The 13,537-nt window shown below is 40.4% G+C and overlaps 1 protein-coding gene across 3 annotated transcripts in view; it reads right to left on the bottom strand.

The window, feature by feature from the left end:
- Window positions 1-13,537, bottom strand: part of FXR1 (FMR1 autosomal homolog 1) — a 29,223-nt gene that overhangs the window by 1,050 nt on the left and 14,636 nt on the right. The window contains exons 6-16 of one of the 3 annotated variants that reach the window (XM_042820368.1): window positions 12,755-12,848; window positions 11,649-11,765; window positions 11,390-11,560; window positions 8,451-8,529; window positions 7,630-7,739; window positions 6,673-6,759; window positions 5,845-6,052; window positions 4,309-4,512; window positions 3,450-3,650; window positions 2,611-2,691; window positions 115-206 (exon numbers count right to left, since the gene is read on the bottom strand). In XM_042820368.1, the coding sequence (XP_042676302.1) occupies window positions 115-206; window positions 2,611-2,691; window positions 3,450-3,650; window positions 4,309-4,512; window positions 5,845-6,052; window positions 6,673-6,759; window positions 7,630-7,739; window positions 8,451-8,529; window positions 11,390-11,560; window positions 11,649-11,765; window positions 12,755-12,848 (1,444 nt within the window). The remainder of the gene's footprint in view (window positions 1-114; window positions 207-2,610; window positions 2,692-3,449; window positions 3,651-4,308; window positions 4,513-5,844; window positions 6,053-6,672; window positions 6,760-7,629; window positions 7,740-8,450; window positions 8,530-11,389; window positions 11,561-11,648; window positions 11,766-12,754; window positions 12,849-13,537) is intronic. The other 2 variants (XM_042820369.1, XM_042820370.1) reach the window with 2 other exon arrangements.

Below are 13,537 nucleotides of genomic sequence, written 5' to 3'. Positions count from 1 at the left end.
ATGATTTGTTCTTGAACTCAGAGCACTCAAATAAAATTTATCTAAATCAGGCATTCCTTTATTGTTTTCCTGCAAGGGAAGAGAAAAGGAAATGTATGTTCAAAATCCTCTTACCGCTTCTTTCTTGGTTTTGGCTAATGTCTCCTTCGGAGGGTTTCTCTGTCTACTCTGAGATTCAGCTCGTGATATATAATCAGCTACTGTTACTGTTCAAGGAAAAAAAAATTAGTGATGCTCATATTAGATATTTAACTTAGCATTAAAACTTCATACCCTTATTCTGCACAGTCACACTACCACTGGGAGCTACCTCACAAAAGGCCTTCACTCTTACAGGTTTTATCAACTACGCAGCAAGGATCAGTTATTTTATGTTAATAAGTAAAATTTTCACCAAAATCTGTGGTAGCCAGTGATGATCTGAAGGCAGGATCTTGAAATCCATCAACAAAATAATGTTTCTGTCCTGAGTGTAAATTTTATCTGAAAAGAAGGTATTTCTATACCTGGCTTCACAACATCAAGACTGCAGGCTCTTTATATCCATACACTTTTTTGATTGGGATTTTAACTATCTTAAGTAGTGATGAATTGCACACTAATAAAATGAATGCAGGTTAAAATACAAAATGAATTGGGGGAGGAGGTTCAGAGTATGTTATCACTTACGACAGAGCAGCATTAAAATTGTTGTTACTTCCATGAAGCAACTGACAAGAGAACTCACCCTCCTGGTACTCAAAAGGCAATCCACCTCCGGCTTGTGGGCAGGTGGGCAACTGCTGTGCGTACAGGCACTCGAGGTGGCTCTGTATGAGTGAGCCTGTACTCAAAAGCAGGACAGCCATGCTTGCACTGCTATGGCTACACTTACTGGATGCTGGCCAGGGGTTCTCTGACCTCCTTTCTTCTTACCACCTCAGCACATGTTCTTGTAGCTTGGTTTTGTCTTATCCTGCCCTCTCGTAACCACAACAATTGAGAGTCAATTCTATTTTTGGAATACACAGTACTACAAATTTAAATATACATTCATGTCTTTGATGAGCTAAAGCATATTAGAGTCGGCAAGCATTATCTACTAACATTACAGTCAACTGTATTTAGTATGCCATGCATTCAGGTGAACTATTTTCCTGGGTTTATCAATAACTGTAAGAATCCTGTATCAGCAGAGCAAGCGTAACAAGTTCTCTGGTACATTAACTAGGCTCTTAACTGGGTCCCCGTGTTATTGCTGAGACCAAGGGAGTTTCTGCACAAGAAGACTTCTCTAAGAGATGTTCTGTAACCGACTAATACGAAGAATATAAATTCTTAATCTCATATCTAAGTAGGAACCCAGGAACTACAGCAAAAATACAAACAAAAAAAACAAAACAAAACAAAACAAACCAACAAAACTACTAAATGACTGAAACATGCTCCTCATATTTAGGAGGAAAGAGTTCCTTCTCTCCATTTCATTCTCTACAGATGTAGTAAATATATGTGAAGATTAAGTTTGAGCATTTGTCACAAAGCATGTAACTACCAATGCTCTTATTGTCAGTTTCAAAAATATTTATTATTGAAATTGGAAGTGGTATTTTGAACAAAGAAATCAACAGGAAAAAAGCAAGAACTTTATGGGGATTTGGTTCTGTTCCTAGAATGCTTGCATTTAAAGAGAAATACTTCATATTTTGTAGAGATGCCAGTCATCCCTTCCACCCCTTTATAAACTTTGTCCCCGAACTACAGAATGCTGAGAAGTGTAACAGGGTACTTTTTATTCTCCTTAAGTTTTAATTATTGTAAAGCAACAGCCTTTTTTTTCCTTCTAAATCCAGTATCGTATGAGCACCACAGATAGACAGAAAACAGATGTGGGTGATGTTGTAATGTTTTGAGCCTGTCAATCTAGAAGACCTTCTGCTACTACCTTAAGGCACGCACGTACAAGTGTTTTCTGAGCAGGGCGTTCTACTGAAATGAGCTAGTTCACCTTTCACATCTCAAGTGTTAGTACACACAAAAGTGCAACAAGCCACAACAACAAAAACTGAAAACATGCAATTTCATTTAAATTCCTCCTCCGTCCCACCCTCAATTTGTGGATGATTTACAACGCTCACAAAAGCTGAAGACTGACAGCAGAAGTTTGGATCAAGCTCTGGACTGGCAGTTACCATGCAGGTTCCCTCGCAGAGCTCTGCCAGGGCACCCACAGCCTGCCATTCCACCTCTGCTCCTCAGCCAGTGCTGAAAAGGTTGTGTCACATTCAATGCAAGTGTGCAGACGCAAGTGAGTGCAGATCATGAACTTTCATTTATGTCTTGATCCTGGACTACTGAAGTCAACAGAAGACTGCCTATTGACTTCAATGAGAACTGGATCAGAAGCTTTAATTGTATTTCCAAGCAAAAAGTTAGACATTATAAATTAGTTCCATTAGACAGATTAAGAACTTTTAAAAGTTCTCCTAGTATAAGAAACATCTTTCATCTTTATCTAGTAGTCTTATTAGTTATTAACCTTTGTATATTAAGCAGCTATATGTAAAACAGCAGACACAACATTCTCTCATGCTTTTGACCTGAGAATACCCACAGCTTCACTCGAATTACCTGGCTGTCTATCTTCTGCCTGACCCCTGAAGCGACGCCTGCGGCTACGATTGCGTCGCTGGGGTTTTTTGTCACTATCATCTGCAATTGCAAAGTTTACCATGAACTATTTCTGATGAAAAAATATTCTTCAGCAGTTTCAGCATGGAGCATTTTAAATTGCTTCTGTTAAAAAAGACAGGCTAAGAAACAGGCTAAGTAAGACAGGCTGAAAGAACAACATATTTATATTGAAAGCATACACAATGAAGTAAAAGCTAGATTTTACTGTTTTGCTTCTGGCTCATGAAAACATTTAGGCATATGCTTAATGACCTCAGGTTTCATTTATTAAATAACCATATGTCAGATTTTAGCCACAACCACAAAATAAGTTTTCTTTTTCTACGCTATTAAACAACAAATTATATTCTCATCCCAATAAGTATCAAGGAGAATTTACTTAAGCAGAAACTGGGTAGAGATGAATTAACAGCCGCTTAAGCAGCTTTCCTACCCTGACACTGAGGTAACGGAGGACAGACAGAACGCTGATCTATAACAGCACCGTGTTTCTATGAAAACAGCAGTACAAACAGGAAACAAAGTTAGTCTTTGGTATCTCCATCAGATAGGTTTTACAAAAGAGGCATATGAAAGAGCATATGAATGTACTAATGGAGCTCAGTAAACAAGAGATTGCATGGCAGAGCCATGGAGGTAGAAGTCTTCCTTTAATCAGACAGCAACCTTTAACAGAACAATGACTCATCACTAATAGAAATGAACACTACACTTACATGGGTAACACTATTTTCTTACAAACTTGTTCTGGCTCTATCAACTAGCCGTTTACATACCTAAACCATTCTCATTAACAGAAGCTGTATCAGACTCTGTCATTCCATCCATTAGAACAGCATCTTCATCAGTCCTTCGCCTGCGTGACCTCCTGCGACGGTTGCTACTGTGGTGAGATTCACTGGCATCAGTATCCACAGTCTGGTCTGACTCTGTATTATCAAGTAAGCTGTAAGGGTTGCTGTCCGGATCTTTAAGCACTGAACAAACAAGAAGTTTTTATTTAAGATACTGAGTTAGACACATTTCATCTTCCCGACTGGCTTTTAATCTGCGGTTCCAAACATTAAGCAATCTTTACGACAAGGTATAAATGCTACAGTCTTGTGCATACTGGCTCCTCTCTGATGCTCTAATCCAACAATATATCCTCTGGGACATCACAGTGTGGTACTTACGTTCAAGCAAACATTTTAAAACCATTTTACTTAAAGGTGTTCACATGTAGAATGTACCTTTCACTTAATTAGCTTGATGGTAATGCTGACAATACTGAAGTGTTGCGAATTACTGTTTTATCAGAATTTGACTGTGCTAACTTTTATTCTTTCATTTCTTTTATCCTGTATCTAAAAGAAAAGCTTAACTCAAAAGGCAAACACTGGTGGCATGGCAAATATCTGTAACATTTAGTGACGTCATTAACAGCTGCCTATAGCAGAGGAAGGAAACGAGTATCAGTACGAGCAGAAGATGCTGAACAGAAATCTAATGACAGCGCATGATAAAAATATCACAGAGCTTCACTGAAATACCAGTGTACTAAGATTACAGAGTAAAAAGGGAATGTTCAGAAGCACTGAAAGGAGAGAGAAAATGGCAAGGAACAAAAACCAAAACGCATCTGAGATGCAGTACCAGAGCTAATGGATGACTTGCCACCACGAGGTCCGCCACGTCCACGGCCTCCAGACACACTGCGTCCTCGTCCTCCAGGACGTCGTCTATTGTCACGCTGATGTCTGCTTTCTCTGTCATCTTCTCCTGCCAGGGACCAGTCACTAAGTTCATCTTTTCTCTCAGATTCTGTTTCAGAGGGATTAGAGAGCTCAGAGTTTGTACCTTGTACAAGAAGGAAAAGAAAATGGGAAGTGAATATGAAACTTGGGATCGTATTCTGGTTTCAGATTCTCAACCAGCAGGCCTAGTTGTGAATATTTTATAGATACATACAAAAATACACAAATTCAAAATAAACTATATAAAAAGATGCAAGTTTATAAATAAATAAAAACGCTTAAATGTCCACATATACACCATACATACAGCTAAACTACCTAAGTATTATGCTTCTTTTGCTTGCAGTAAGATGAGAAATAAGGGCTCAAAAATTACTCAAATGGCAATTTATGCACATGGATAAATCAAGGACTGAATGCTATTTGCTGTGCATACACTGCAGGCATTTGATGCAGTTTCTAGGCAACTTCTCTGAAATTCCCAAGGACAACTTCACCACCTTACAGCTAATGGCTGTTGCTAAGCAACCCCTTCTGGCTGCAGTAATGCTGCTTCAATTTAGCTGTTTATACTAAATACTGCTTATAACTTCCCTTTGTTTCTGAGCTAACCAAACCTACACAGTTTTTTATTGCTAAGAAATTAAACACCTACCATTTATTTTAAGCATCCAGGAACTCTCCCTACTAACAATTTTGGAATAAAGATATCCATACTCCTATGGCTCTATCATACAATTCTTGCTGTTTTACAGCAAAAAAACAAAAACAAAAACAAAACAACACCAACCAACAACAACGAAACACACATTGCCAAACAGAAGTCTGAACGCTGCGTGCATATAAACAACCTGAACCTCAACTACATTTATCCAAACAATCCACCAGGGAAGAGTAAATAACTAAGCATTACCATCAGAACTAACCTGTCTAACATGCCACGACCAGCCGGGATGATCTGTGTCTGACCGTGCAATGCAAAGAACTGGTTTGATTTTGTAACAGGACTGAGCTGCACACAGATCAAGAGCAATTTATAATGTATTCACTGAGTAATTTTTTCCCCTTCTGTTCACTGCACACTGTATTTTTGTGAAATATGCCCATGTTCAGGTTCTTCAAATGACCACAATCACAGATAAGTTGTGGGTTTTTTTTTTGTTTTGGATCACAGCTACTACCATTGGAGGGCAAGATCTTACCCAACTTCACTCTACTCATCTCTTCCAGTTTAACATTTAAATTCAGCAAAAATGCAACTCCAAGCAGGTTTTCTGAGCTATGCAAAAAAAAACAAACAGCAACTCTGAATTTTCAACTCTACTTTTACTCAACTATTCAACACACAAAGAAACCTAAAAAGAAGTGATGAAATCAAAAGCACACTGAGGATTCACTCAATAGCTGCTCTGAAGATAATACCAAACTAGCTTACCGTAACCAGATGTGTAACTGGGGCCTCTGCGGCCTCTCCCTCTTCCACTGTACGATCTGGAACCTTGCACTGAGGAGAGGGTGCTCTCATCAGTTGTGTAACCCTTTTCTTTTTCGGGAACTCTAGCAGAGGAAGGTCTGAAACCCATACCAATCTGACGCAGTTGTTCATCGATTTGGAGCCTTTCCAGCCTTAGTTGTTCTACCTCCTACACAAATGGAAACAAAACATTTCAGAGGAAGAAATGTTACTTCTCCCCATAAAATACCACTGTCCCTTCATCTACATTCTAAATCACTACATTTAAAGACTGTTTATAAGACAAGTATTACCCTTCTTAACTATGCTTCACCTCACTTTTTCGAGTCAACTTTCAAAAGCAAACCAATATAACCCGATTCAAACTAAGGAATTATTTTGCTAACAATCACACCACAACTCCACACAAACAAAACTATTTAAAGTGGTTGAGTGTTTCTGTGCTACTCAGTTACAAACTCCATCCTAGACCAGCACAGCAGTACAACAGAACACTGTACAGAACACTGATGTGGAGGAAGCCATCACATACTACTTGTCCTGTGCCACTTAAGGCAGTGCTCTCTGCAGTTCGGTTCTTTCAGCACCGGCAGTAAGCAGCAGCCACAATCATGCTTTAAAAGGCCTAAGTAACACACGTAAGGGGAGGCTTCTGAGCACCGAACCTCAAATCCCAGTCAACAGAAAAACAGCCAACCAGATGCAAACCCTTCTAAAGCTGTTACTCAGATATACTCCAATAGAAGTTTCCTCTACACCTTTTTTCCCCCCCTTCTGAAGTACACTTACCTTCAGATATGCAATGTGGTATTCTAGAAGAACCTGGACATTTCCAATGCTTTCTTTAGTACCCACAAATACAAATGGTACCATTCCCTACAGAAACAAAGCACAAAATCTTGCTTTCAAAAAGAACATTATCATCAAAATACTTTCTGCTTAATTTATAAAAGCAATCTGAACGCTAACCGAATCTCACGCAGCAAATACACAGGAGAAGCAGCTCACAGATTGGGATAAGGGCTTATCCAGTAAGACTTCAGACTGCCCATAGTGTTCCCAACATCCCATTCTACCAGCTGAAGTAATTCGACATACAGTTTCTACGTACCACTGACTGGTTGCCCCTGCAACACAACTGCTACACGTTTCTGTCACAGCAGCTGTGTATAGAGGCATCCACAGATTCCTGACAAATGCCCAGTGGTTAATTACACCAACTTGACAAGATGAAGCACCTTTAGACTCTTTTATGCTATGTTCTCATATATTTAAAATATATCAACCCCAAATTAGCGTTTCCAGTGTTGACAGCTACACAACTACGTTGTACACAGGAGATGAGTTTTTGCTCCTGAAGCAAGTATTTTTCTCAAGCTGTTTCATACAAGATTTACTGCACAATGCCATTTTGAAAAAGACCTAAAAACCAATTTCTACAGCCATAAAAAGCTTTAAGATGGGCTTTGTTAAACAATCCATACGCACAGCCCTAGCACAGAGGCCATGGTTTCTTAAAATGAACATCACCACTACAGGTCGGCCATGAAAAACAAGGATGCATAGGCCATGAAGTCTATAGATATAAACTGAATAATGACAGTGAGATGGAACAATAATCCCACTCTCATGCAGAAAGGCAGCACCTCACTCCAGAAATTTTCACTCCCTGCACATCTTCTGGTGTTTTCTTTGTTACAGGATTCAAAATAAAAACGCAATTGTAAGAAGAAATAAAGTACTCACGTCTTCACGAGGCAGTTTATTTTCATTATCTCCTTCAATCCTCACCCTGACGACTCCAGACTTGTCTACAATCTCCTGAATCACTTTTCCATTTTTTCCAATAACTTTTCCTTCAGAGCAAGAAGAGTTATTTTAGACCAAAGACCAAAACATTTTGAACAGGTTTTTACGTACGGAGAAGTGCATCACTTCCCTCCCCTCTGCCTTCTACTTCTTCCCCCCAGGATTTTTTCCATGTCATACACATAAATGAAAACCATGCCCAAACAGGACAAAACTTCAGAAGTTATATTCAAACAGCATGCACACACACAACAGCAAGCACTGACCAAAATCAGCACCACATACAAGTTTCAAACAGAACCAGAGTAGCAATGAAACAGCAGAACTCTTGAAAATGCGTATTACAACTTATTTATCCAAATTATTTCATCATGCTCTCCCCTCTAGTGAGCGATGACCTCAGTATTGTCCTGAGTCATTTTTGCAACTCAGATATGGCATTTCCAGACTACATTTTGGAATTTACTACCAGAATATCTACGCAGTTAATTTATCAAATAATTTGTTTGCACTGCTAGAACCTGAGCTTCAAACATTGCCATTAAAGCAGACTGTACAAGCCTGAAAGAGCTATGCTTAAAACATTTCAAGAGTTAAAATAACATGCAGATTCTGGATAATTCCCTGATGCACAAAATTTTCAAAGATGAATCACTTTCTATATAAATGGAAAGCCCAACAGGGCACTTGCACCTAGAGCTTTATGCACAGCCACGCTGAGTGCACTTCCTTTCTACAGGTTATGAAGCACTACATACCAACAAGATTCCTGGGAACCTGAATAAAGTCCTCCACAAATTCCAAGAAACTTCTGGCTTTTTTTACTGCATCGGCAGTCTGAAAATAAAAAAAAGTAAAAAATAAATAGTAGCAATAATAATAATAGTAATGCAGTACGTTTAAAAACAAAACCCTGTAGCGACATCCATATGTCTCCAGAAGAGTAAACATTTTAAAAAACAAAATGAGCGTGGTTCTGGCCTCAGCCACAAACTTTCTAAGACATTACTCCATCACTGAATTGTGGAAGGAATTTCTACCATTACTCCCTTAAAATTTCAGTATGAAATAATGGAAATTAAGTGACAATAAATTTCTAGAGGTCCTACCGTTACTGCAAGAAGAAAAAAACAACACAAAGTTACCAACAGTGAAAGCACAGCCAGCATCTAGTCAGCAATGACAACATTTGAGACACTGATGTTTCGACCTTTCACCTGCTATCCCTTCTGCAACCCAGCAGGCAGATGCCACCAGCCCCTGAATCTTTACATTAAATTTAACCAAGTCCTAGAGGGATGTAACATCCACAAACCTACAATTCTGGCACAGTTAAAAATGCTAAAGGAAAGAACCATGGGCAATGTGGATTTCAAGATGAAAGCAATGAAGCATGCAAGAAGAGATAAACAGGAAGTAGCTGCAGGAAGCAGGGCTATTTGCATGCTCACAGTAACAGACACGACCAACATCAACACGCAGTTGCAATTTCACGTTCAGTGAGCTCTACAAGGAGGACACGACTGACAGCTCTGCGCCCTGCCTCAGAGGCACGATTATCGCTTCTTTCCCAAATAGAGAAGAAGGTCAGTGACTGCTGTCACACCAACAGCCACAATGAGGAAAAAAGCTGCAAGGACACCCAGAGCGTATCTATGCTTCAGTGCAAGCACTTGGAACTTTTAATGCAAGTCCAACCTGTGTGACTCATTCACACCCCAACATGACACAGCACAGAACACTGACTCGGATACGTCCTTGCAGCCAGTAATTCAGAACAGGAAAACAGCCACCATACACACACCTCCCAGAATTCCAGTCAGCACAAACTATCTTTTCACTTCCAGGTAGGGAACATATGCCTGCTCCTGCTTGCTTACTCCATACAGTCCCCCATACAATCAAGACACATCCAGGTCACTTGTAAAGTATGTAACAGAAAGATTAAAAGCAGGATGTTCTCCTAAATCCAGGGTTATTCCTACTATTTCTGAAGCATCAAGGTTCCACACCGAAGTGTGAAATAAGGATTGCATGGCTGCAGATTTCAAGGCAAATGTTCTTTAACACAGCCGCCAATACAGATACAGCAGATAGACTCTCACATTTATTATAAACGGTGGAGCCACCTCAGGAGCTTCATAATCATTCACAATCAATCAAGAGCAGGGTTGAGAACCCTCTCCAGAGTCACAGCAGCTCTTTCAAACCTTTCTGAACAGGAAAAATTACCTCTTTGATCATTTGAGAAGCCCAGTCCCACGCAGATAAATGCTTCCCTAAGTAACAGCAAGGAACTATGTTTTTTCTGTTGTGATGAATTTGCTTTTTTTTTTCCTTTCCCCAAAAATATAAAATAAGCAGCATGTTACCCTACTTTAAATGGAACAGAGTTAATGAAGTGGTCCTAAAGAACAGCCTGCTCTCTAAATGGAAAACAACAACTAAGTCTCCTGGAAAAATCTTGCTATCCTTCCATCCAAAGGCATCGTTAATGTAATACCTAAGTACCTTAAAATAGGTACAACAGGGAAGAACCTCAAGAACTGCACATGCAATTCCATTTCACCAGTAAGGAAGCTCTAACAGAAAGCTCTCTGTTTCAGATGAGGCTCTCTCCCTCTGAGGAACCAAATTATTTCAGAAGATAACCCTAGTCACTACCAAAGCTCTTAAGTTCACAGTACTGTGGTTTCTGAGTACCACAAGAGAGATGCTCAGTCAGAAGGGGGAGGGCCTCGGAATCAAAGTGGTTTTGATTACACAGGCAAAAATCATAAACAATCCTATACAGCTTAATTTCTGATTTTGTAGCTTCCCAATATTCTTCAAAATGCATCTCCTGGATCTTCCCTCAAAGATTCTGGCTCTGATAAACCTCACTGCAAAATATAATCATGGGAGATTCTCAGACTCTATGACGTCAAGGATAAGGGGTCACTTCTCCCACACGTCTGAGTGCAAAACAGCCTGCCCATGCACCAGGCATTAGCGCCTGGCTGCTTGCCAGCACCAGCAGAATAGAGACAAAAAGCAGACAAGTATGTACAGATGCAAGAGCCTTAGTAACATGGAGTCTTTGGGCTGCCAGGGAAGGACAAAGCTGGTGCTGACAACAAGGCATCTGCGAGATTTAAAGCACATCAGGTAAGACACATTCACAAATGGAATCCAACTCAGGACAAACCAGCAGACTCCATCTAATCCATCATTAACTGGCCAAAATAAAACCAGCATTAAATGGCCAAGTTACAAAGAGGCCGATAAACGCCTAAATGTATTTGGCTCAGCTAGAGGACAGACACCACACAGATTAAATAAACACACATGAACTAGCAGGCTGACGGCAGGGGGAGGGCACTAACAAGAGCAGCAGAGGAAGCCAAAAAAATAGAAATTCCATCAACTAAGATAGCAGTCAACAATACCTCGCTCGGGCTGACTGACATACATGGTGCAGCTACCCTGCATCTGTGCAACAGCACCTGGACTGATTAGGACAGAACGCATCTAATGGAAACCAACAATGCAACAAAGTCTTGTATTTCACCTACATGCAGCACGAGCTGCCACAGTGCAATGTGCACATGGATATCCAAATGCATACTGAGCAATTTCCAGTTTAGCTCTGTGTAAAGCTCTCACCACTCTGAAAGCAGACAGTGAGCACCAGACTCACACAGGGGCTCTCCCTTACCTCGCCATAGATTCTGAAAGTACCGGTGTCCTCCTCAAGTTCAATTGCAGTAACTCCTGGAACCTTCCTGGCTTGCTGTATGTTACTGCCGTGGGTTCCTATAGCAAGTCCCATTAAATCTTCTCTGACTACAAATTCCTCATGAAATGCTGCTGCAAGCTGCTTTGTGCACTGAAGGAAAAAAAAAAATAAGGCTCATGTGCATGTCTTCAACATGAAGTACCACTTCCAGCAACAAAAACTTCAAGCTATTGCTTACTTCTAAGTGTTTTGTAGCTTCTTCATTTCTTGACATAAGCATAAGTTTGGTGCGAATGCTGCGCAAATGCATGTCACTCAGTATGTTCACTCTCTTCACTGTTGCTTCACTGGCAGACTGCAGAAAAGAAAAAGGACATTATGTTTCATTTTTTAGGGAAAGTCACATTCAAAGGATAAGTTAAGAACCTGCTTATTTAAATAAATTATAAACATGAACCGCATTTCCAGTACTTAGGTGGTCATTTTTCTTCCACAAAACAATGAAAAATTCAGCACTATCTTTACCAAGCCAGCAATTTTCTGTTCCAACTCACGTTATGCTTAACACCAGAAGTCTTGCTATCACCTATGAAGTAGTTCCCTCCCTTTGATGTTCCAAACCGAACTAAATATTATTCTACCATATTATACTCATTGACTCCCTAGTCTGATTCAAGTGGATGCGATTAAGTAAGCAGAAAAATGCAGAGAAACTGTTATGAAAAGTCTATGTAGTAAAACAAAGCAATCTCAGAAGAATCTAAGTGAACAATTTCTTAATGGCTTCCTTTCGTAAAGAAATTTCACATTTGAAAAGGCCAACTAAGCTGTTTTTGCAAAAGCTCCTTTAGGCTACATAGTATCAAGCGTGGCCCCTCCCTATGATTCGGGCTCTGTGCTCCCTGATAATCCGCACTACCCACCTGCCAGTCCACACCCAGGCTACTGTGTAATGCGAGCTGATGCAGCTCTTCATGTGGAAACCCACTTGTGGGTCAAAGCACAAAGTGTAACGCTGCACAAGTGGAACCTACTGCTCTCGAGCAGAGTAAGCTAGCCAGCTCTGAACAATCCACACCAGCCTCTGAAACAGCTCTCAGTCTGTTATGATTGTCATCCTATCTGAGAGCTGTTCCTAAATTTAGGCTATCTGCAGTGCAGTACTTACAATCCCCTCCAAAGGCCTGCCCCCATAGATCTAGACATCTGCAAGTATTAAACTGCTCACAGCTTCCAGAGCTCGTGAAGTTAGACTGCAATCCACAGAAATGTAAGATGGCTACAGAACTACCACAAATTATGTAACCAAATTCATGCAACATTCACACAAAAATAGTTACTTACAAGTATTATTAGCTGAGCAGTTTCAGCATGATAGAAAATTCTACACGCTCCCACAGCTTTCTTGAAATCTTTGTGTGCATTTTCATTAGCGCATCTACAGAGATAAATGTCTTATTTTAAGAAGTTGCATCAGAAAGAAAGGAAAATAATAGAATGACTCAGGTTGGAAGGGGCCTTGAAGATCATGCAGTTCCATTCCCTCAGCCATGGCAGTGATGCCACCCACTGGACCCAACCAGGCTGCCTGTGGCCTCACCCAGCCTGGCCTTTAACACCTCCAGGGATGGGGCACCTCCACAGCTCTGGGAAGCTCCAATCAGTGCCCGCTGAGTAAAGAATTTCCTCCCAGCACCTAACCTAAATCTCCCATCTTTTAGTCTAAAAGCATTTCCCCTTGCCCATGTAATAACACAACCAGATCCCAGAATGTTTCACTACTTCATAGTGGAGAAAGTTCAGAAATTGGAAAATTCTCTCTTTCCATGCTTCCAGAGCTTATTTCTCCACAGGCTGTACCACCACAGCTATGAGGCATCTCTAAGAACCAGAGACATGCTGTGAGTTCATCAGCTAAATCATCCTGCAGCAAGACCTGAAGATCCCACCTGATACCTGCTTTCTGTCCATAGCCCAAACCCCCAGCAGAGATCCCAGCCAGTAGATCCTAACTCAGCTTCAGCAGTCACAGCCACCCTTATAACTCCTAATGAGACCCTCAAAAATACCCCCCCCACACTCTCAAATTCTTCTCATTAAATGAATTGCCTTATTAGTAAAATACGC

Source organism: Centrocercus urophasianus, unplaced genomic scaffold (genome assembly GCF_019232065.1).
Source record: "Centrocercus urophasianus isolate 14NV4802_14NV808 unplaced genomic scaffold, USGS_Curo_1.0 seq_19, whole genome shotgun sequence".
Taxonomy (NCBI): domain Eukaryota; kingdom Metazoa; phylum Chordata; class Aves; order Galliformes; family Phasianidae; genus Centrocercus; species Centrocercus urophasianus.
This window is presented reverse-complemented; position numbering and strand designations above follow the sequence as displayed.